General features: G+C 43.9%; 1 protein-coding gene across 19 annotated transcripts in view; it reads right to left on the reverse strand.

The window, feature by feature from the left end:
- Positions 1-24,965, reverse strand: part of KIAA1217 (KIAA1217 ortholog) — a 431,120-nt gene that overhangs the window by 218,014 nt on the left and 188,141 nt on the right. For 17 of the 19 annotated variants that reach the window (XR_006414224.1, XM_044425234.1, XM_044425220.1 and 14 more), the window contains one exon: positions 9,515-9,798. Coding sequence is in view for 17 of the 19 variants with exons in the window: in XM_044425234.1 (XP_044281169.1) it covers positions 9,515-9,798 (284 nt within the window). In the remaining 2 variants the exon portion in view is untranslated. The other 2 variants (XM_044425218.1, XM_044425228.1) reach the window with 2 other exon arrangements.

The raw sequence follows: 24,965 nt of genomic DNA on the forward strand, positions 1-24,965 counted from the left end.
TTCTGAAATCTCATCTTTGGCAACCTAATCCACTTCCGTGGATGCTTAGGTTCTAAGACCAAACACAGATTCTGCTGCCAATACTGTAGTACCAAATATTAGGGCACCTTCTTCTAGCTATATAAATAATGTATTTATTATTTTTATAATGTATTGAAATGGCTAAGCGTCTTCCTCTTAACCAAACCTTTTAAATCATACATTTGCACTTTAAGATTTTTTGCAAACAAAGGTGTATGCTCATAATTAATTGAAAATAACTGAGTGTCGTTCTTTGTACATTTAGGAGGTTATTTTGTTAATGTATTGCTAAATTTTATTCAAATGCTTACAGCAGAGATGCCTAGGAAGAAAAGTTCCACTAATAAAATCAATACCATTTTCATTTTCTCATTTCTCCTCCCTACACCACAGAAGTACAAAACAGGAGCCACGTAACAAGTATAATACCCCCTCATTTCATATCATGCAACATTTGCTGAACATTCAAATCAAAAGCAGGGGTGCCAAAATAGCCCCTTGGCGGGGGGAGGGGGGTGGCGGCAGAGGAGGCGAAAGAGAGCGAGAGCGAAAACAGCACTTATATGCCATACCAGGAAGTTCAGTTTATTGATTCAGCTCTGTTCTTCTGAAAACAATGCAACAAAGTAAAATTCAAACTGCACCACTGTAGTCAAAGTAAAGTGAAAAGGAAATTTTTGTTTACCTAATTGCTGTAGTCCCAGGGGAAGGCAGGCGATAAGCTACAGAACATTTCCCGCAGCCACCAAACTCTTTACTTCATAGTAAACTCTCTAACAATCCAGGCAGGTAAAATACATTCCATGCCTCCAGTGCAACTCCTTTACCCCCTTTCCCAAGTGGAACTTTGTCATTTGCATAAAAGCTACTTCCAGCCTATGGGACTTTTGAATGGCTACATGTTACATTCACTGTCTTAACATGCTTTCCCAAGCATGACCTCATAAATCTCCATGGTTACTTTAACCCCACCTGCCTACACGCAGAGTAACCTGTCAGATTTGGGACATGCGTACAATTTAACTGTTTGCTTCAAGTAAATGTTTAACGATACACTCCTTGGCACACAGATATTCCAGAAGTTAACTCAGAATTAAAAATAGAATATACGTTTATTTCTTTAAAAAGGCAAACCCACTAAGGGATTTGTATGACTGGCTTGTTTGTTTCCTTTAAAAAGCAACTGCGGAGCAATGTATTCTTATCTGCCTTTCCCTGTTGAACAATGAGAAAGAAACAACCAACATGGATGAACACACCCAAAAATGTTACACTGGAGAGCATTTGTGAAGTTTTAATACTACAGTCTCAGCAAGTTCTTTGTTTCTTTTTGTACTGTTTTGTTAAAGGAACCCATAATCCCCTCTAGGTAGTACAACCTGCCGAACTGGTTTCTCCTGGAAGCTCTTCCCCATTTTATTTGGAAGGAATTTGGCTCTTTTTAAAATGAGTTTTCACTGCAAGCATTATTTCAACTTCACGTACACTTTTTCTCTTCCAGCTTGCTAACCACCATGGAACCAAAAGAACCAACTACGTGACAGAACTGGACAATTCAGTGGACCTTACCTGCCACAGCCCACAGAACGTATCGCCACCTTCAGAAGCTGTCTTTCTGTAGCTTTCTTCTCAAATTCCCCTCCCTTTCCTTTACGCCTCCCTTTCCCTCTTTTTCAGTAAACACTGGATCTTGCTTGCACTTCAGTTTCATAAACATTCAGTGCTTTCTCAATAAAAGCATGCTGAAAATTGGATTTCCCCTCACCCCACAGGAAAAAAAATATCCAACGTAAACACCTTCTTCCACTCCTGGCGAGCAACACCTTGCAGAGTTGTGACAATCTTTGTACTATCCTTTTCAAAAGATCTGACAGGTCCTGCTTAAGTGTGCGGGGGAACAGTTTTGCAATAGGAGCCGCACCTGTTGAATGTATTGTTTGTATCATAATAGCACCTAGAGGCTGATGTTTAGATAAGGGTTCCTGTGCCGGATGTCAACTCTTCAACTGCCTATTAGAAACCTTTTTCTGCTTCACACCACCCTAAAGGATTAAAATATCCACATATATTGTATTTGTTGCATTTTGTTTCTCTCTGGGAACTTTGCAGCACTTGTAGAACATGTGTATGGAACGTCTTTCAGCTCAAGGGCCAAATATTATTTTGGAGAAGCTCTTGGAGGCCTAATTTCAGTGGTGGGCAGGGCCAAAGGCAAAGGGAGGCAGGATAAAGGCAAAAGGGGTGGGGCCAGAAGACCAGCATATTTAGCTGAAAGCTCTTCCACAAGTAACTAAACCTCAGGAAAAGCATTTTCAACCTTTTTTGGCGGGAGTAGGTGGCAGCAAGAGAATAGCATAAAAACTAGGAAATGTCTCAGCAATCATTGGTTGGGGAAACCGGGGAAAGGAGAACCTTAGAAGATCAGATTGGGATCTGGGAAGCACCCCTTTCAGGCATTCAGCATTGTTTCTGATGACCCCTTTCCAAAAGCAGCTCACCCCAGGACCCACCTGACCAGTCACAGAAACTGGAAGAACTGTAGGGGTAGTCTCTAAAGCAAGCCAAGCACATGCTAGTAGGGGTTGTGAGAAATTCGTTTCTGTCCAGAAGGAAGCACCCCTACTCAACACAAGGAAGTATTCAACAGCTTTTGCACATTTCAAAATTGTGCAGGAAATGCATACTTTAATTATGCATTACGATTAAATATTCTTTAATCAGTGGGAGTAAAACTTGGAAAAAATAGGCAGATTTTCATTTGAAAACAAACAAACAAACTTGCAATCTAATATGGCCTTGAATCTGAATGACCTTTGAGGCAGAATTTGGACAAAGTTGGCAAGCTCAAGTTTTGTGGATTCATACCTCCCTACCTAATAAGGAATAAGGAGGAAGCCCCACTGACCATGGAAAAGTTCATGTGTGTGCTTATGGCCACTTTGGATCCTGTCCAGAAAATCATTAGTAGGCCAAATATTCGTATGGGTAGAAGGGAAGCTGAAAACATCCTTACCTGGCTGCTTCCCAGAAGAATCACAATGGATGCAATTATGTCCTAATAAGAGTATTCAGAAGAAGAAAGGGTGGTTTCCAGGATGAGCTCCTTGAAGGCACCCCACACACAAAGCTTTCAGCGTACAAAGACAGGACGGATAAAGCATCCAAGTAAGTCATTGGGAACATCATGTTATGATGTTGAGCCTTCATTATAAACCAGAGCTCTGGCTGTTTGTTGCTTTGTTTGCAACAAACCAAACTCATTTATTTGGAGTGCTATTTCCAAGTTTGAGCTCACACACTGGACCTCTCTGCTTCCCCACTTTTAAATTCCTTAATTCAACTCACTGCATTCTTATTAGGAACATCATGTGCCCTATTTTACAGAGGACTGTCCTCTATTTGAAGGCATCCTCTATCAGAAGGAACATCTAGTCCAATTCCAGTTTAAAGATGAAGAACTAGAACCCATTAACCTGAACAGCACCTGGACATAACCCAATCACCTGGCCTTCTTCATTATACTACCATATATTGCAATTCCATTTAAATTATAATGCATATTTCTAAATAGGAATAAATTTGTATCATTATTACACTGCATTTATTGCCCACCTTTCCTGCTCTTGGAAGGAACCCAGGGCAGCTTGTAAGGCTCCCCTTCTCTCAATTTTATCCTGAGGTGGGTTGGGCTGCAAGTGGGTGACTGGCCCAATCTCACTGTGTTCAAGGCCAATGAGAACCAGTCCAACTTTCTTTACCACAACACCACAACGGCATGGGCAAACAGGAGTCCTCCTTTGGCAATGCTTTCCTCTTCGTTGGACATGCTTCTGAGTCTTATTGAGAGGTGAGATTCTTTTGCCTGAGGCTTAGGGCCAAACTGGATGCCCACGAGTCCGGCCCATTCAGATATCGAGCCTAGAGGAAAGTGGCTGGAATTATATGAACACCATCCCTTGCCATACTTCCCCTCCAGCTCTGATACCAGAAGGGAGCCAAGGAGGCAGGAAATTTAGCAGCAGAGTGCAGTAAGATGGAGGAGGAGTGAGGGAACCCATTTGATCATTTCTGCCACGTTTGTAAGGACTAGACCACCCCACCATTACATGTGAATAGGGTCATCACTTGCACATTTCAAAAACAAGGGCAAAAGAGACACAGACTTGCCTCCCATTTGCTTAGGCTAACTTATATGTTCAGACACACTTTTAGAACTCATTACTTTAACTTAGAAATACATCACACTGGTGTGGGGAAGCCAGTGCCCCACAAGCCCGCTGCATCTACATTCCAGGTTCCAACTGCAGACCCACACCTTCACAGTCCCACTGCTGTCCCTTTCTAGGGTGCCTCACCTTTAAACAGGCTCTAGACAACCCTTCAAACAGAGGGCTGCCCCTTGTAAAGCAGCTGCTGCTCAGTAGGCAGGGCTGGCATCTAGAACTGGGGGTGTTCTTGGGCACCTAGTGGGTTGCAGTCTCCCCACTATGATGCCTGCTTGGGCCCCATTTACCTTCTGCCCAGCTGATGTTCTGAACAACTGCAGGCAGCTATCCCAGCCTGTCATTTTAAATTCATACTATGCCCCTAAGTTAGAAATGTTCTTGCCAGTTGTTAGGCGGCGGCTGCTGCTAAGAACAAAGCCCAAAAGAGGATGGAGCCCACCAAATCACATTTTGCCCTGGCCTTATGCCCTGATTATTTCTGTGCTCCCACCTAGGCATGAGTTTATGGGAATTAGCCTACCTTTCCTGTATCTGTGTGATCACTAACTCTTGAGGAAGGGTAGGCTGCCCGCCCAACACACTAAGCCAATTAATTAGGTATACTACTGTTTGCTACAACTTGACATTTCAGAAGAATCAGACTAATGTCTGTCTGTCTGTCAGTCATCTGTGTGTCTGTCACATTTATAACCCACCTTTTTTCTGCAAGGAACCCAAGGTAACATCCACAGTCCCCTCTTTCTCCACTCCATTTCATCCTCACAATGGCAACCCTATGAGGTAGGTCTGGCTAAGAGTCACTGACTAGTTGAAAGGCACTCAGTGAGCTTCATGGCTAAGTGGGGACTAAAACCTGGATCTCCTGAGTCCCAGCTGACACTCTTATCACCACAACACAGCAACAATTTTCCAAGAAGTAAACTGAATTTGAGAACTGAACACCCATTCATTACTGTCTTTATGAACATGATCTGCTTTGATTGTGAATGTAGGGAGAACGGGTTCCAGACCAGCGCCCTCTGGGCTGACCCTGCCTTGCTCTGATATTTGTATATTCACTGTGTATGCAGCTTAGGTTTATGCATGCTTATTTACTCAGAGGTAAATGACACTTAAATTAGTATGCCTGTCAACCTAAAAAGCAAGTTTAGGATTGCAGCCCAGGATTGCTCCTTGAATAAATTAGCAAGTATGAGATATTTTTAAACAAACAGCAAATTTAGTTCCTGCATTCCTTCTGTAATTTATTGGCTTCAGAGGGAGATCAAATTTCAAAATGCAGAGGGCGTCCCTGCAGTAGTTCGTTCAAACTTGGCTTGCAAGTATCTTCTCCACTGGAACTAAATATTTACATGACTCAGGAAAGATCTAATCTCAGAAGTCTCCTTTAGAAAAGAAAGAAGAAAAAGAAGCAATTTCTGCATTATCTTTACCCCTCCTACCCTGCATTCTCCACTGAGATGCTATAGTTCATTATACAGATAGCCAGCACAATCAGTGAAGCAGGAATGGAGGCAGCTAAGAGCTTCAAAGTTTAAGGGAGAAAGAAGATGGTAGCGAGCAAATTACAAAAACTGGCAGGAAATCAGAATGCTGAGGCCAGCTCCATAACTTGACTGGTGTGGGGAAAACCAGTGTTACACCAGCGTTGGCTGGAGCAAACAAATGGAACATTGAGAGTTCCGGTTTCTAACTTCTACTCAGCAATGGAACTCCCCTGGGTGACTTTGGGCCATGGGCTTTTGGCCTAACAGGGTTGTTGTTATGAGGTTAAAATTTAGGAAAAGGATCATGTAAGGCACCTTGAATTCCTTGAAGTGAAAAACACCAGAACACATATCTTGGAAACTTGCCTGCACATGTGAGGCCAAAACAAGGTTAGGCAATGGCCAATTTCCCCCCGGGAACATGCCCCTGATCCTGCTGCACCACTGAATTTGCACCTGAAATTTGGCAGCACAACAGCGAAAAAGGGAGAATCCTCCCTTTGTTGCAATGTTGCCGCCCTGTCAAATTCCAGCAGCAAAGGGTGAGTGGTTTGGTTCCTGTGACACCAAATTTTGGTGGCAAAATCAGTGGCAAGGAGGATGGGTGGGAGTTACAAAAAGAGCCAGGGAACACACGCAGCATACAAAACACATGTTGCTCAACCCTTGTATAAGGGGACAGGCAGGCTCTGCACCCCACATCCCTTGCATGCCAGCCCCACTCCTTCAGACCTTACTGGATGGATACTGGCTTAAATATAAGCCCAATTCTCCAAGAAATGGGGACCTCCATCGATCTTATACTAATGTAACACCAGAACTTCCAAGGGAAATCATAGTGTACAGCACTGCCTACCAAGGAGACCGGCCCATTTTTTAATGTTAAAGGAAATTTTAAAGGAAAATGCTTTATTTTCTATAGATGCAAAGAAGAAGTGGGCCAAACAGCCCCTTTCCAAGCAGAATATATTACCTCCTCCCATTCTTTGTACATTACTTCAGCCCCCATCCCACGTCAACTTGCCAATCTGATTTTGTTCCACTTTAGGGTGTCAACTGAAAAGCCATTTCAGATTTGAATCTCAATGTCACCAAACCCAAAAACAAAATGAGCCCAGCCCCAAGATTCCATCAAGACAGCACCAAGTCCAACATGTAACAGCAACAAATTAAAAGCATTATAAATGTATTTGATATTGGAACAAAATTAAAACAGCTTCATTTTAACCAGTTTCATGTCCAACAGTGCAACAGTTTGCACTTCCTGGAAGTATGATTTAAATAGCAATACTCAGAAAATGGCTCTTTGATTAAATACATGTAGGCTATTTTCTGCATCGCTCATCTACTTTGCATCCTTCCATAAGTGACATATCATTAACAAGCAACACATTCCAGTCTCCAAGGCGTCAGCAGTGTCAAGGTGGACATTTTCTTTGCCATTCCATTCCTCTGAAAAGGTGAGGGATGGAAAAATAGTAATGATTGTCAACTTTGAAATTATTTTGAAGCATTTAAAATAGCACAATTTTTGAATGTGGGATGATCAGGAATTTTTGTACTAAATTAAATTATATGCACAATTTCACACTCTTATGACCACACTCCCATTGGATAGATGACTTAGTTCTATCCAATAAATACTATCCAGTTAAAAAAATAGGGCCACATGTTTTAATTGGTACACAGGTCAACTAATGGTGCGAACCAATGGGGTGCCTTTAAGCCTCGAAATTCAGAGATTTAGAGGAAGAGGAGCACAGAGGCAAACTTCATCTCCCCATTCCTCTTGCCCTGCAAGTGAGCTAGATGGCCACTTCTGGCCTTCCAAGTGCATCGTAACAGAAGAAGAGGGAAAGATTAATGTCAAGATACACCATATCTTGCTGGGCCTAGTCTCCTCCACTTTCTGCCTCCAGTATGCCCTCTTCACCCGTTCTTCATAACCTTGGAAGGTGCTGCCCTCGTTCTTTCTCTACCAGCTACAAGGGAGACAGGAGGATGGACCCTAGATCCAAGGCCAGTGTTCTTTCCCATCCTCAGATTGGGGAATCCAAAAAATTCTATGCTCCTTTGACAATGTCTAGGGCTCACAGGTTCTCCCTGCCCTGGACGCTGAACCTCAAGCCTGTGACCCATATCTGGCCCATAAAGGTCCCAAGTTGCCATGCCCCCTGGCCCTGGCCACATTTCAGTGCCTCTCATTGCTGTTTTGTGGTTCGTTGACTTTGGATCCATGCTTTTCGCATCCTATGACTTAGTTATGGGCAGCAAAAGCTGTAGGCCAAAATATCCTGGGTCTTTTTGTTTGTCTGTTGTAATCCCCACCCCACCCCCTTTGGCATTGGCCCCACAGAGCAAAGGAACACAGCCTCTGAGACCATCTTCAAAATTAAATTTGGCCAAGGAAATTCCCTCCAAAGACTTTAGTTGATTGAGCTTTAGGGGACAATGAGAATCAATGAGGAAACATTTTAACTGGAGGTGCTGAACCCAGTGGCACACTTGAGTGTGTGCATTTTTAGCCTATGCTGATTAGAGAAGGAAAAATGAAGAATCAAGATGACCTTTCTTTCTCACAATGACTGGGAGCTGTACGAAGGCCAGTGCCACTGAAGCATCTTGACTTGTGCCCAGAATGTGAATCTTGGAACAGTGCAGTGAGCTCCTGCTTGGCACCAGCTGCCCTTCCTGACCTTCATCAACGGAAACACCATTTAAAGAGCATGACTAGTTGAACCTCAAGGTCACAGTATGGCTGGAGCTGGTCAGTTGTCTGGGACTGTATCATTAAGAAATTACGTTGTGTCAAGTTCAGAGCTGCTCTGGAGTTTCAACTGGTGGTCAGAACCAGAAGCCTGCCTCAGTATTTGCAGGATCGGTCCAAGGCCCTGCTGGAGCTCTCAGCCTCCTTATCAGAGCCAGTTGCGAACCCTGGGGTAAAAGCTATACAAAACCCCAAACCGGCCTCAGCAACAGAGATCTTCCTCTTTGCCTTAGTGCCTGCACCTTGTCTGACCCTTTATGCATCTTACTGTGTATCCTGCCTTGCCATGCAGCCTCAGTAACATAGGTCCCTCTGTCTGATGTTGTGCCTGCCTCTTGCTTGACCTGTATCCTGCCTCACTGTAGCCTGCCTTGCTGTAACCCCAAACCCTGTCTTTCCCAATCATTGGGGAAATTATGGTTTAGAGCGAAGTGTATTCTGACTCTAGTACATTCCTCACTTGGAGCCCAGAGACTCGGAGCCGGGTTTTAGAGGATCATGAGACAGTTATCTACCGCTGGACTGTACTACTTCAGAGGGCAGTAGAGGGTCATGTAAAATTTCTTACAACCATATTTTCTCTTGCTGGTAATGATCCAGCTAGAGCTGTGCCATGTAATTCTGCTGGTCATTTGGCCCTACTTTGAGAATGTATTTTGTCAGTTGCCTCCATGCATGCAAGCTCCATATCCGCTTCCTGCAAGCACAAGCGTTTCTCACTGGCTTTAGTATTAGCAGTATCTTCATGAATGCATCCCCATCAGGCAAGGGAAGCTGCTCTCAACAATAGCAAAATGTCCATCCATGTGAACTGATACCATGTGGACAGTGTCATCACCAGCGACAGGGCATCCTGGTGCTATCAGACATTCTAGTCTGGCTAGTGGACTGGCATGGTATCTAAGCCTCCCATGACTGATACACACTTGGATTTCCACATAAGACTCACACTAAATGTTTTGATAAATACCAGTTTTGAAAGCACGCAAAAACATTTGGTTGCTTTTCCATACCTGATCTCTCAGCCTTTCCTGGTGACCCATGATTGCAGTGGCATGATGGGGATACTTCTGCTTTAGGTGCTCCAGAAAAGCTTCTCTCTTCTTGTCCATATCTGATGTCTGCATTCCCAGAATTTCTTTAGAGCTCCGAGGACCGCCTACGGTGTGTCTCCGAGGAATGTTGCGGCCTGCCTTTGAACTGGACGTCTGACTGTTTCCAAAAGCAACAAGTTCTTTAGGCCATAGGCATTCTGCATCATCTAACGAGGCTCCATGTAAATTGCTTTTTGGCTGGTCTGCAAATCAAAAATGCAAGATATTGTAAAAATAGAATCACAACAATCAAAACTATAGACAACTTCCAGTTTTAAAAACAGCTTACAAGGATGCAGTTCTCTCTTTAAAGGGGAGAGATGTAGGGTATTGATTTTAAATAAAACAACCACTAAAAACAGTTTGCATAAGCTATATAAAAGAATAGGTAATGCCGCATGGAAAATGGATCATTAAAAAAAGCATATCTTTGCTGTGCTGTCGTCTGTATTGAAATGCCGGGGCAGTGTTGGAGGGTACTCCTTTTTTCCTTAAGCTTTAAAATCTGCTGGACATATCTGTAAAAAAAAAGCTTTTCATCATTACACTCCAGCACTTTTTAATGGGATTGCAGCTAGTCTTCCTTCAAGATCCCAACTGATAAAATTCTTTTCATAAAGTGGAGTTGAAATCCTTAATCTTTTTTCAGTGTGTTTTCAACATGTTCTGAAACTTCTGCAAAATAACAAGAAATGCACTTCTCTTCTCATTGCTCCCTATCCCGCCCCCCCCACCCCACCCCCGCTGCAAGTTTTCAGACTATAGCCTTGGTTTTAAATTTCATGGATCTCGCTTGGATTTTATGCCTCTCCGAGACAGGAGACTGGAAAATATAGTGTCACTTTTTCAATAAACCATTCTTTTGAGAAATGAAATAAAAGCAAGTCTATACGATAGGGGGGAAAATAACAGGAAGAAAGTCAGATAACTCTTGCAACTTTAAAATCTGCTTTGAGGCTTGCCTATTATGGATCACTTTTGTGAAATGAATGCAGGCATCGTATGGATGTTAGAGTTAACTTATCTGCAGGTAACTGAGTAACACAAATCCCTCAGGGCCCACGAAGAAAAATGCAGGTTGAAGGCATGTTATCTAATACCTATGGTAGCTGGAGGAAAATTGGTCAATGGAGAAAAAAATGGGAAACATAATCACTAAAAATGTTTCTAAGTGTATTTACCTGTTATTAATATGCAGCCTTGACTCTTCTTCTTAAAATTAGCTATGGCAGGCTGATCCTGCGCATGCATACCCCAAAATAAGTAGCTCTTTCATAGAGTTCTGTTTGTTTTACCAGGATGGGATTAGACCAGGTGTATGGAAATTCTCTCAGCTTAAGGGCCAAATACCATTTTGGAAACATTTTCAGGAGCTGCATACCAGTGCTGAGTATGACCAAAGCAAAAAAGGTGGAGTCCAGGATAAAAAAATAAAACCAACTGATTCATTTAAAACTCTTAACTGAGTAGAAACATTTCAAATCTTTTAGAATATGGGGGAAATGTTCAAAAGAACAGAAACCACCAAATGATTAGTAGTTGGGAGGGAAATGGGTGGAGCCAGAAAGGGGGTGTGGCCACCTGGTAGGTCAGATTGGATCCTAGGGTGACTAGCTTTGATCCAAGTGCAAGGATTCCCCTCCCGTGTCAGTACTTAAATCCAGTCTGATTCATAGCTCAGTGTCTTAGACATTATATCAGCTCGACTTTCCTTCTACATGATCAGCCCTGCTGCTACAGAAGTCATCTATACCATTGCCAGCATTCCCTCAGTGAAATGTTTTCCATTGTTTTTGCCATATTTGGCAAAGAGCACATGCCTCCAACCTTTTCAGCCAACATTTACATCAATGAATGTGTATGCACAGACGTCCCTACATTCACAAAGAAGCACTTCGAGCTTTCCATGATGGAAGCATTCTTTTGAAATCGAAGGGCACTCCTGCATAGACAGCTCTCCAGATAACACAATCTGAATGACTCTCACAGTGTGTCCAGTATAGACAGAAGAGGTGCTTTGCATACACACACTCATACAAACATATATAGAGACAGAATGGGATATGAAATGCACCAGTTTTCCAGAACAAATGCAACAAGAGCACAACCATTTTATCTATTTGGGACAATAACCAAGTAAACATAAGTGGCAACAGAAATAATGTTGCACCAGCAGAAGCAAGCTTTAGCATCACACCAATAGCATGTGGTGCACCAGGGGAAAACAATGGCACCAGCTAATCCTATTGCTGTTGCACAAACCAGGGTTAGACAACATGTTCCCTGTGTATACCAGTGCATCTCCAGACACTTCTCTTGGCACCTGCCAAGGCCTCCTGCCCTTCCCACTTAAAATAAGAATAAATACATTTTATTATTAGCACCTTGGATTTTTATGAAACAAACTTGTGCCAATGTTGGAAATGGAGGGTCTAAAGAAGTTGTTTAGTATGTTGCTCATAAGACCCCATGTCTATCCTGAACATGGTCTTTTTGCCAGGTGACTTTCCTCTCACCTTCACTAACACAACTTTTGAGAGCTACTGTGGTAGTCAGAGTGTTGAGCTGGGAACCCAGGAGATTCATAGTGTAGTCCCCACTTGGCTATGAAGCTCACTGAGTGACTTTAGGCCATTCACAAATTCTCAGCTTAACCTACATCACAAGGTTCTTGCTGTGAGGATAAAATGATGCTACGTACTCTGGGTTCCTCACAAGAGAAAGAAAGGTGGGATACAAATGCAACGTAATAATAATAATTTGCCATATCTCCTATTGCATTCATTTTGTACTGGTCTACAGGATGGCCTCTCAAATAGCCAGATGTGCACATGGTCCAAGAAGACTGCCTGCACCTCAACAGGACATTCGTGGCTAGAGATTACTTACACTGGCACAACACAGTTTGATGCCAAGGTTAGTGTTCACTTGGATACTGCCTTGAGTGGTCAAGCGATTGGAAGGAGGATGGTGATACAGTGCCACTTTCATTGTGATCAACATGACAGCAAAAGTTTCAATGGTGAGTTTTTATCTGGGACCAGGTTCATCCCCCATGATTCTTATAAAGGTTTAAAAAATGACAATCAGAAGATAGGTCTCTTGATAGGTCAACCAGTCAAAAGGAATGCTGGTTTGGTTTGGGTGATTTTTAAGTTGTTTAAAAGCAGTCCATTTTCTATGCTGTTTGGGTTACTTTCACATCTATTCATTCATAATTTTTCTTTGTCCCTTTTCCACATTAATCTGTGATTTTATTTGTTAAAATATCATACTGAATATGGAGTGACCCATGCATGGCTGATACGGATTTCCAGAACACCAGCTTTAGGCAAGTTTATTGCAGATCCAATTCTTTCTCCCCCTCCTGAACAGGTTCCAAGCACTGATCCCTCCACCCAGACCATATTTTTCAGAACCCTAACCCTAACCTGGAATTTTACCCTACCCCTAATACTGTAGGCTGGGAGATTCTAGGAGTGGTAGGACATTTTTTTCAATCCAAACTTACATAGGATCTAGTCTTAAATAACTTTCTAGATGTGAGATCCACAGTGCAAAAAAGTCATTATCAATCATTTCTTCAGCAGTGGTCAGTTTCCAACATGTTTTATTGCTCTGTTTCTGTTTACCACTATGTTTTCTTCTCTCGTTCATTTTCATTTAGAAATAAGGGGGCAACTCCAGCTGTAACCTTCCAAAAGAGAAAGGGCTCTGGATATAGCAGACATTCTTGCTACTTGGAGTGGCATTCAGTTGTGCCTTTCTCTTAGCAGAAGGACACTGAATCCAGCAGATGCCTCCTTTAACAGAAGAGGGGATAAGAACATTTTTGCCAAAGCTCTCCAGTACCAGAGGGTTCCTCAGGCCCATTAGGAAGATGTCCAGGAGCTGGAGGAAGAAGTAGGAATTGGCAAAAATGGTCTCATCCCTTCTGGACCAAGAGGCCTTCCACAGCTGTTTTTCCATAAGCTCAGAGAAGACCCGGGACAGGGAGAGCTGGATCTGCTAAAGACTTTAAAGGCAGTCAGCATTTCTGAGAACTTTGTATTAAATCTATCTATTGCTGAAGGTTAGAGCAGAGCCGCCACCACACATGCTGAGGGCTTTTGGAGAAAGATTTTCCATGTGTAACCTTATTACAAAAACATCCAATCTCAATAATTTTAGGGCAATCCCTTCTGAAAAATGAAGGGGAAAAAATATACCACAGAATGTTGTTAAGGTAAGGAACGTGCTGACAGTGCAATATCTCCCGAAGCCGCTGCCAAATTCTGTGTTGGGAGAATGGATCAGTGAAAGGCACGGGAAGAGGCTTAGATTTGGAGTTGGCTCTAGATTAAGTCGTTCTTAGAGCACACTCATTGAAATCAATGGACTTTGTGTTAGCCATGAAAAATGAGTGCGCTCTACATTTGAATACATCTGCAGCCAACCCTTTTATGTTAAACACAGTGCATTCTAAATGCAAGTGTTTTCCTCTCTTCATCTCTTGAGCTTAGGGTGACTTTTCTTTAAGACCTTCTGGGCAGCTGACAGTACAGCCATTCAAGTCTTCCATTATGTTCCTATCTCCTCATTTAAAGGATCACAAAGCAAACAGCACATCATGTCAAAAAAAATCCATTGTGGGTACTTCACTGAGGCTCCAATTATCTAAGTGTCACAAACAGAGCTGAAGGTTCACATTGACAGCCAATTCTGCTGCTTTATCTGCAAAGAAGCTCAGAAACACCTAATCAAAATGTAGAAGGGATGCTTCAGGCATGACCTTTTCTCTGCTCTGGGGTGTCATGCCTCTTCTAGTCCGAGGGCTAAACTTCAGTGCTGGAGAACCTCTTGGGGATTGTATTCCAGTGGTGGGTGAAGCTGAACACAAAAGGGGTGGGGCCCCAAGACTCAAAATGTCAGCACTGTTGCACAGAGCTCTTGCTGCCAGTAACTAAAACTAAGAGTGACATTTCAACCCCTTCAATGATGGGGAGGGGGGAACTGCACAAAAGCTGCAAACCCATCAAGCCACTGATGGATGTGGAAAAGGGGTGGGACCCAGCATCAGGCGGGGCCATGTGAGGAATCCAGATTCACGCCGTAGGTCTGAGGCTTAACATGCTCTGCACAGTTAGCATTCGGGGCATGGTGGGAGAAAGCAAACAAACTCCATGTAGATCCCCGTGTGTTACCTATCACATACGCCTACTTCACCAGCCTATTCAGGTATTCCTTAAAGTCACCTTCTCCAGCCTGGTGCCTTCCAGATGTGTTGAACTGCAACTGCCATCAATAGCCATGCTGGCTGGGGATGGTAGCACAACACATCCAGAAGGCACCAGATTGGAGAAAACAGCTCTAAAGCATCTTGCCCAGCACAAAAGCCTGGAGGACATCACTTCCAGAAGCCGTGCGAGCCATGAAGTGCCCCCCTGATGTAAATGTCTTCAGTGGTGGGTCCTTTGCATCTACAGCTACATCCATGTAGACTTCATGTGAACCAAAGCCCTGAACTATTGGTTTGGTGATCCAGACAAGGATGTGTGAGTTAAGACAGTGGTACCAGGCCCCAGACAACAGAGCTTGACGCAAACATAGTCTGAAGCCCAGTAGTAAAGTCTGAGACAGGGTCACAGTCATGGAAAAGGCCAAAATCAGGAAACAGGAGTACATATTACGACACCTGGGTCTTCTGTCTTGACTCCTGCTGCCCGTAACCTGAGGGTTGGTGGATGGTCTTCTCTAGGCAGAGTCATAGTTGAGCCATATTACAGTGGTACCTTGGCTCACGAACTTAATCGGTTCCACGACTTGTGACCCAAACTGGTTGCAACCCAAGTCAAATTTCCCCATAAGGTTCAATGTAAATAAGGTTAATCCGTTCTGTAACTATTTTTTTTAATCAGAAATTTTGAAACCAAGTGACAAAGAACAACAAAGTAACAAAGTACTGTACAGGACAGTGGAGAACACTAGCCTAGGTGCGGGGGAGGTTATTGTTTTGAGGGAGAGTCCCCCTCCATAAGGACATTGGGGAGATCTCCTTCAGGGGTTTCCTCTCTTCTTTGTCTCTTAGCTGCAGGGTCAATTTTGGTGAAAAATCTGTCTATAGTCACTTGTTTTTTCCTGCGCTGCAAAGCCCTCCAAAAATGAGAGACCATGTTACTGTTCATCAGATTCAACACTCTGTTCGTTACAGTTATGTTGGGGTGGTGCTTCTCAAAGAAATCCTGGCATGGGCGCCCTGCAACCAGCACGATCGTGGCCATCTCCCCCTCCCCGCAACCAGCACAATCGCGGCCATCTCCTCCCCCTGCAACCAGCACAATCGCGGCCATCTTCCCCACACCCCGAGTGGGGAGATGGCCATGATCGCAGTTGTGTTCATGCAGAGAAGACGTGCGTGATCACGGGTGCACTCCTGCAGGAAAGACGGGCGCAGCACAGCACAGCCGTGATCACGCATGTGTTCCCTGTATGAACGTGACTGCGATTGTGGCCATCTCTCCATGTGAGAGTGGGGTGGGAGAGGGCCGTGATCGTGCTGGTTGGGGGGGGGGGGAAGATGGCCGAGATTGTACCCAACTTTCCTGCAGGAGCGTACCCGTGATCACGCATGTCTTCCTTGCATGAACACAACTGGGATCATGGCCATCTCCCCACTCGGGGGGGTGGGGAGATGGCTGCTATCTTGGTCGCCACCCAAAGCAGTGTTTGTGACCCAAGTCAACATTTTCATGAAAATTTTGTTCATGACCCAATTTGGTCGTGAACCAAGGTGTTCGTGAGCCAAGGTACCACTGTATTTCTATTTTGTAATAACAGCAATAATGGCCCTCTAGGGGATGTTCATAGTTTAGGATGTTTAAAATAACCTAACCTGACTGGTACTCCTGCATAACCTCACCTCAAAACTGTTTTGATAGCTTCTTGGTCTTCAGGATGCTGTTTAGATATGCCCTCCAACAAACTCTGAGACCTTCTAGAAACAGGTGTATATAATTTGAGTTCATGTGACTGTAAATGTACAAATGGACTCCATTTGCTACTTATAGTATGTGACTTCTGGGACAGGGGGCTACACTAGAGTTCATTCAGGCATGTCACAGCAAAGAGGGTAAATATTTGTATAACCGACAACTGCCAGTCTGTTTTTATCTAACTTTTGTGCCACAATAAACATAGTTTGCACCTTCACACTGTTGAGTCTCTTGTGAACATCAAGTTGTGAACAATGCCAATTAAATTGATGTCAGTTCCAGCTAGTAACACAATAAAATATGGAAAAAATCAAAGTAGGCTAAATACTTCCGCAGGACACTATAAAAAGATAATGTTGATGTTCCCAAATCCTATTTCAAAAGAAAACTATCATCATCATTTTATTGGTTCAGGCATCACAAGGGATATTGTTATCCATGTGACAGTCATGTAACATCTGACTCCTTAATAAAGCTGGTGTTTTTTTTTTTTTTTTTAATCTTCCTACAGCTTAAGGTGTGCTTGCCTGGGAATTCCCCTCCTCCTCTCTTTGAAACATCTGAACCCAACCAGAAGACATGGTTACTCCAATTAGGCAGTATATGACACAGGATCTGTCCATAGCAACACGGTGCCTTCTCTAGCACAGCCAGGAAAGCTGGCACTGCCCTGTACACATTGACCTCCTGCGACCTGCAGCTGCCTATAAACGTAGCTTAGGTTACACATGTCTCACAGGGCTTAGGTAAGTACCACTGTATTAAGAACAAGAAGACGAAGACGAAGAAAAGCTAGACCAAGCAGCCTTTCATTCTATAAGCAGGGGTGATGGTAGGTACTGGAAAGCTTCAGGACTCAGCCACATGAGAACACACACACTCCTGCATGTGTTACTGTACAGATGTTGAAAAGTCTATTTATTTATTTATTTATTTATTTAGGAAGCTGAGCTGAGGGTAGTTTGTTCATCTCTGCTTATGATATGCTTAATAGAGGAAGTGCCCCGCCTTTCAGTTTCTGCATCCACACATATAAGCAAGACCAAAAGCTTCTCAAAGCTGAATATATGATTGTGCGGCCTCATACATCAATCAAATTCACTAGCCCTCCCAAGTCACCCAACCAGGCATCTGTATACTCTCTCTTCCATTTTATAAACATTGCTGGTTGCCTACAAATGATTCTTACTCACCATAGATGAGCAATTATATTGAAGCCTCTTTATAAACAGCAATTTCAGATATAGCTTGGAAATATAGGCCTGGAAATATTGCCTATCATTATGCTGCTGCCTGGTTGACATTCCACTACATCAAGTTTAGCTTTTTCCCAGGCTCAGGCATGTTTGGATTGAAGCACATGTTTGTTTGCTATACATCCATGAAATGAAGGCAATGCTGTGAAACTGTTTTTATGAAGCTTAATGTAATGTTTTTTTTTTTAACAGCTGGTTACCCTTTCCACCCCACAGATAAAAACAGCAGTTTTTCTCTCACAAAATGTAAAAAAGAAAAAAGAAAAAAAAAGGGAGGGGTAAGGAGAGGAAAAATGCAAAAATGTAAAAAAAATAGTAAAATAAATTCAAGCTGAAACTATGTGGCTAGGAATAGTGGTAAGATAGCTAAAACATGTGCATGTTCAGCTTCTGGAGACTTGAGTTTGCCTAGAGTAGAGGCGATCAATATGTGGTCTCTGGAGTATTTCCATGTGGCCCCCAGAATAATTTCAAATTTTAACCCTCCCTCAAACTATCAGTCCCCAGGCAGCCCTGTGAGTATGAAGAAAAAGGAGAGGAGTGGGGCGGGGGTGGGGTGGGGAGGAGAAAGTGGCAGAGAGAGAGAGAGAGAGAGAGAGAGAGAGAGAGAGAGAGAGAGAGAGAGGTGAGTTGCATGGAAAAGGGAAGAAAAATAGGCAGGTCAGAAGCAGAATGAAAAGGGGTGGTCTGCTTGCTTCTGACTGGCTTCAACAGATCACCTCTGAGAAATACTGAAAACTGTCTACCATTCTTGGCACAGAACACAGAAATCTATAGCAGAAGGGTTACCCTAACTTGAAGCACTAAGATCATCTGTCTGAACATCTCATCCATAAACAGAGAAGCAGGCAAGGCATGGAAAGGACAACTCCATTCTCGCAGTGACTCTTTAACTAGCAATCTGTCACCAATGCCCAACCCCGCCCAGCAGAAGGTTCTGCAAGAAAGCCAGTCACAACAGCCTCCCTAACCCTAATCCTCAACCTAGTGCCCTCAACATATTTTGGACTGCAGCTCCCAACCTCCCATTGGCCACACTAGCTGGAGTTCACAGGAGCTGATGTCCAAGCCAAATGGAGGATACCATACTGGGGATGACTGAACCAGAGCAACCTCTTCACCTGATGACCCACATCTCTTCCAAGGACACAGACTTCTTGGTTAAGTCTTGCTCCCTGTTCAGGGCTTGGTTTTGCTGCTCTGCCTCTTTGTGATGGCCCACTTCCCTCTTTAGGATCCAGTTCAGACATTAACAAGAAACTCTAACACTGACATGCAGGATTTGTTTAAAATCCTATAATCCTCCATGGTGCAAGGACATGCCTTTTCAAACTGGCATGAATGCAAGTAAATTTATTCAGGGATGGGGAACCCTAACTCACCGGCCAAATTTGGCTCTTCCTGGATGCCTAATCCAGGATGGCCATGGCACCTACCCCTAGCCCCACCCCTTGCCACATCCAGTGATTCTTTGCTGGCTTCCCAGCTTTTGTGCATTTTTCCCCATTCAAAAATGCTGAAATGCCTCTCTTTAGGCTCAGTTATTGGCAGTAAGAGCCACAAGCAGCAGTATGCTGCGTATTTTTCTATCTGCCCCATCCCATTTGCCCTTGGCCCTTCCCAGCAGGGAATGCAGCATCCAAGAACTTTTCCAAAATGGAATTCATCCCTTTCACTGAAAGGGGCTCCCCACCCCAACTCAAAGGCTCACCCATGTGCTGTTATTTAATAGAACTCAGTAGGCAAAAGGTAAGCCTGAGTTTGAAACAAGACACACATTCCACCCATATTTTGAGAATCAATCCTAACACATTCAAAACCTCCTCCCCATACACAGAGAAATATATTGTGTTTTATTCATTTATTTGTTAATCCAAACAGCATGTATGTTCAACATTTATTCTGGAGAGACAAAAGAGCCGATAAGGTTTAACGAAATCTGCCAGCAGGGACACAAGATAATATGCAGGGAAGCTGAGACCACTCAAATGGGACTGCAACTGGAGTCCTATAACTTCTTGTCCCCCAAAGTAGAACTAGATGGATTCTACAAACACCAATAACAGATTTAGACTAGGCACATGTGCTATTTCAAATGTTTGTTCTTAGAAAGAAACTCATTTGCACCATATTTTAGACAAAACTGAGCACAGCAAATCTGACTTTACATGAAAGCAGTGTTCCTAATTTCTGGCTGCATTCCAAGAAAAACACATGCATTTCACATGGAATACACTGAAGTCTGAACAATTTGTTATGGGTCTCCTTCGGGCTTTAAAACATGAACTGTAAATTAGAACCCTCTCGTGAACTAGATGAGGACAGAGCTGACTTCCACACATTGTTGGAGCACATCATATGAAAAGGATGACTTCCCTTCCCGGTGGGGATTACACCCTCCCATGTCATAAGCTGCTTTGTGTTTCGCAAAACGTTTACATTAAAAAACAAAAACAAAAATCCAAAACCTCGTGCTGTTTGCTTTTTCTACAAAAATCTTTCTCAAGAGAAAGTCAGGCATAAGAAGCAAACAAACAGCTGCTGGAAGTATCTGCCCCTTATAATCTGTCACTAAGATTTAAAAAGCAGCAGCGAGGGATATGTTGAATGTAACTCTAGCTATGAACGACTCCGTTACTTACCCTTCATCTGTCTGCTGTCTCTTGAACAAGCCAGGAGCGGCTCAGATTTCTGGCTTTCAGTTTCCTCCATTGTCCCTGCCTACTTTTTCAGACTCTGACTGCACGAGCTTTCGATTCAAAAGTCGAAAACTCGCTGCTCGGAAAACTATCAGAAAAAAAAAAATCCTGCCTCCCAGAGGAAAGGAAAATCTATCCTCTTGACAGTACAAAGTTCCTTTCAAAAGTGAACTACATTCCACCAGAGCAGGGAGCCACTCTGAAAGAGTCCTGGTTTTCAACGGAGCAGCGGGCAGTATTTTCAAGAGCGGCTGCTGACGCCGCGCCTGTTGCTGAAATAGTCCCCCCAGCCTCGCGCTCGCTCGCTCTCTCGGTGGGGCCCCCAACAGGTGATAGATTTGTCTGGGAGAGAGATTCTACCCTAGTCCTTTCCCATTGCTCTAGAATGATAATGCTGCATGTCTGCCAAGCAGCGTTATTGACAGGAATACGGGCCTTCGACTGAAGGAATCTAGTTTATAAAATCCTTGGAGACAAGGCTTTTCCAAATACTAGGTTCAATGCGGACTAGAGTAAACCAATTGAACTCAATGGGGCAAGCGCTTCACGATTCATTTAAATCCAGTTGCTTTCCATGGATCCACCTTAATCATGACCAAATCTGGGGGTAACACCATAACTAGCATATTAAGAAGGGAGATGCTCAAATGCTTGAGCAGCGTCCTTTTCAAACTTTACCTAAACATGGCAGGGTCAGAGCAAGATTACTTAATCTGCCAAATTATATGTGAAAAGAGGTAACAGTGCTGGAAAATGGCAGCTTTTTCCCAGGTGCCATGCAAAGCCACCTTGAGTGCAATTTTTTGGTAGAAAGGTGAGCTATAAATCAAATAAATGAATAAAGTGATTTACCATACAAAAACTGAACTGAGTGCACCAGCCCCCAATCCACCTACAGCAGTATGAAGACCTATCGAACAAAGCATACTGCTTAGGAGAGAGTCCTGCTTTCCCCCCCACAGATCAAATATACCTTTCAATAACACTTGGATGAGAAACCTGCTTTCTATCAAGGGTTGCATGCTGGTACTGAGAGGAGCTAAAGCCCTGTGTGAGTGGGTCACCCATTCCCTCCCTCCCTCTGTCACTCATTTTTCTCTCTTCTCTAGCATCCTTTCTCTTTCTTTCTTTCTTTCTTTCTTTCTTTCTTTCTTTCTTTCTTTCTTCCTGCCACTTTTTTCCCCCTTCCTGTCCAGCAGGATTCTGGTGAAAGAGCAGAGGACACTAGGTTGCAGAAGGCTTTTGAAACTGGACTGTGGTCCACTAATAGCCCACTGCTGCTTTCAAGTGTTGTAGGCCTTCCTTTCAGAGCAGGGGTGAACAGCCTATGGGTTTGCCTACAATTCCCATCATGCCTCCCATCTGGCTAAGGCAGCTGGCTCAAAACATTTGGTGGACCACCAGTTGTCCAGCCCTGCTCTATGGAAATACAATACTTGAACATTAACCATCTCAGAAACCAGCATATTATGTAACACAAGGTTCATTTGTCTGTTGACTATGTTCATCTGTACAGCAAGTGAGGTAGCAGAAAACAAGGACTGCCAACTTCCAAGGTACAGAGGATTCATGCACTTTTCATAGTTATCCATAAGGGAGAACCTTTCATAACTGCTTCTACCTACCACTTCAAAACTTCTGCAAGAATAAATCGTAGCCCTGAATCTTCTCTTTGTGTTGGAGTTCTTAAGGAATGAGAGCTTTTTGAAGGATCACAGCTGGCAGATTCTAAGCAGAATTAAATTAAGATTTATAATTGCGCCCTTCGTGAAAACTATAAAAGAAGACACTAAAGCATGCCAAGCAATAAGCTTGGAGAAAATTGGCTAAGCTGAGATAGAATTGGAAACTAAAATAGACAAAAATAGATAAACGAAAACACTATAGCTACAGACTTGGCAGGCATACTGGGTCATTAGCTAGAGAAAGAAGGGGTTGAGGCAACCGACAGAGCAATTCAATCCATATTTACTTGGATGTAAGTCCCACTGTGTTCAGTGGAGCTTACTCATACATAGGCTTGTAGAGTGAGGGTATGATCCAATAAATCATTAAAGTCAATGGGACTATTACCACTGATTTCTGGATTGCAGCTTGAGAACATTGACTGAATAGCCCCTGGCAATTTGGCATTATGACCCAACACCGCCAACCGCCAACAGGGACGCTGGGATCTGCCCCATGTGGTGCAGCTGGCCCAGGCAGTGAGCGACTGACTGGCAGTGGCTGCAGCCTCAAGGCCTGGACAGACTCACCCGTCCAAACTGCCCACTGGATCATTTGGGGCTGGGGTGGGGGGATAAAGGCCTACCTGCTCCAGCCAAGCTTTAGGTCCAAACAGAGACATTCATGAATGTAGCCCCCCCCCCCCACACACACACACAATTTTCTTTAGAATAGCTGCAAGATACGGGAATGAACCAGACTGGGACCCTACTGTTGGGAAGCTTTTAAACTCTGGATTTGGGCTCTGTGCTTTCTCTGGAGAAGGAAGGAAGGAAGGAAGGAAGGAAGGAAGGAAGGAAGGAAGGAAGGAAGGGCCCCTAGATACCAATTTTAAGTACGTCTGCTTTCATTTCAGACATGTAAGGATTACAGAGCTCTGCTGTAGTCCTTTACCTTTGGCTATTCATCGGTCCTACTTCCTGTTTTCTCTTCAGGCCTGACTTTTGTCCCCTCAGTCCTCTTGACTACTGACTTGTCCCACAGAGTCTGGTTTCTGCCCTGTCTCAGACTTCTATCCAGGGTGCAGCACTGGTAACCTTATTTATTTATGTTATCTATTTTTGTGCCCACCTTTATCACTGCAGGGAACCAAAGCAGCATATATAACCTTCTTCCTCCTCTCCATTGTGACTGGCCAAATATCACCCAGTGAGCTTCATAGCCAAGTGGAGATTCCTGGGTCCCATTCCTGGGTCCCTTCTGAGTTGGCTGTGTAGGACTCCTGCCCTCCTGACATTTTGGACTCCAGCTCCCAGCACTCCTGACTACTGCCTGTCCTAGCCTGGGCTGAATGGTGTGGAAGTCAAAAACATCAGGCAGCTCACCACTGAACCAGCAGTTAGATTAGAGAATGTTCATCAAAAACAAAATCTGGCACTTTCCAAGGATTCCTCAAGGCCAGGGCAGAAAATGGGCACCTCCCCAAAGGCTGGTGGTCTCCAACTTCCATTACACCCCAACAAACATAGCAGGTGGTGAAGGCTGATGACAGCAGCAATTCACAAACATTTGGAGAAACAAACATGCCCCACCTGCATTTGGAGAGGCTTGTATGTTTCTTCCTGGGATTTCTGCACATTTTCAGAGCCCTTGGTGCTGAGGTTTGGGGCAGGCAGAAGCAGCACATTGCAGAAGTAACCATGAAATGCTTCCTTTTTATCTCTGGAGCGAGAGAGAGGGAGGGAGGGAGAGAGCACTGCCCTGTGATTGGATGCAGCTCTGTGTTTTACCAAAAAACCACCCAAACGTCCATTCACTTTATCAATCAACCACATTTCATCAAGAGTAAGGGGGCTTGGACAATATGCCAACAAGCAACTGCTAGCTTTGTGCACCTAGGCCAGCATTCTTCCATCTCCAATTCCACGTGTGTGCTGCAGGAGGGCTGATGGTACTTGTAATCCAACACATTTAAAGGTCGTCAGGTTGACAAAGCCTGTCCTAGTCTAATTACTACAGACCACACAGGCCCCCAAACTGGCACATAAACTTGCAATGATCTCAGTTTTCATCCCAAACAAGAGGGAGAATTTCAGGTGCAGGAATACCCCCAGGCATTATAAGCTGGGAAAGTCTTATTTCATGCACTCCAGGTTTGAATTTCCCTGGCCTCAGGAGTGGAAAAGGGTGTTAGGAAAGATGAGAGGCAGTGTGTGCAACACAGGAAAAAAAGGAGGTTCTTTTCCAACTAAAGCAATGCTGAAACCTTATGAAAAGCACTCAAGATAGGGATACGCTAAAGCAAAGGGCAAAGAGCAAACAGCAATGCCACTGCTCAGTCTTAGCACCAGGTTTTTGAGGAACTTTGGGCAAGATGCCTTCAGGGAGCCCCCTCGCCCAGCGAATCTTGTCCTCTCCCTGCCATTGTCACCAGCTATTCTTGCTCCTCTTTCACCTCACTGCTGCTGCTTGCTTGCTCGACAGGCAGAGCACCAGTGAGTAAGTGGGCCAGGGCATCTCCTGCCCCTCTGTCTCATCACCCTTGTGTGGGCCACAGCAAGAGGCAGGGGAAGAAGTAGGTTTCAACAGTGGAAAGGAAGAGCAACTGCAATGGGTTCTTGCTAGGGGACCCTCTTGGGGTGTGGACTGTTGACACATGTCCAGCCATGCCTCCCTTTGATGCTGGCCTTGCTAAGGGTATCATGTTGGATCCAGCTTTTGCTTCCAAAAGAAGGTGGAAAAAGGAACCACATCTTTAGAAACAACCATTTACGCATAT

This window comes from Varanus komodoensis, unplaced genomic scaffold (assembly GCF_004798865.1).
Source record: "Varanus komodoensis strain SLA01 unplaced genomic scaffold, ASM479886v1 scaffold15, whole genome shotgun sequence".
In the NCBI taxonomy this organism is placed as follows: Eukaryota; Metazoa; Chordata; class Lepidosauria; order Squamata; family Varanidae; genus Varanus; species Varanus komodoensis.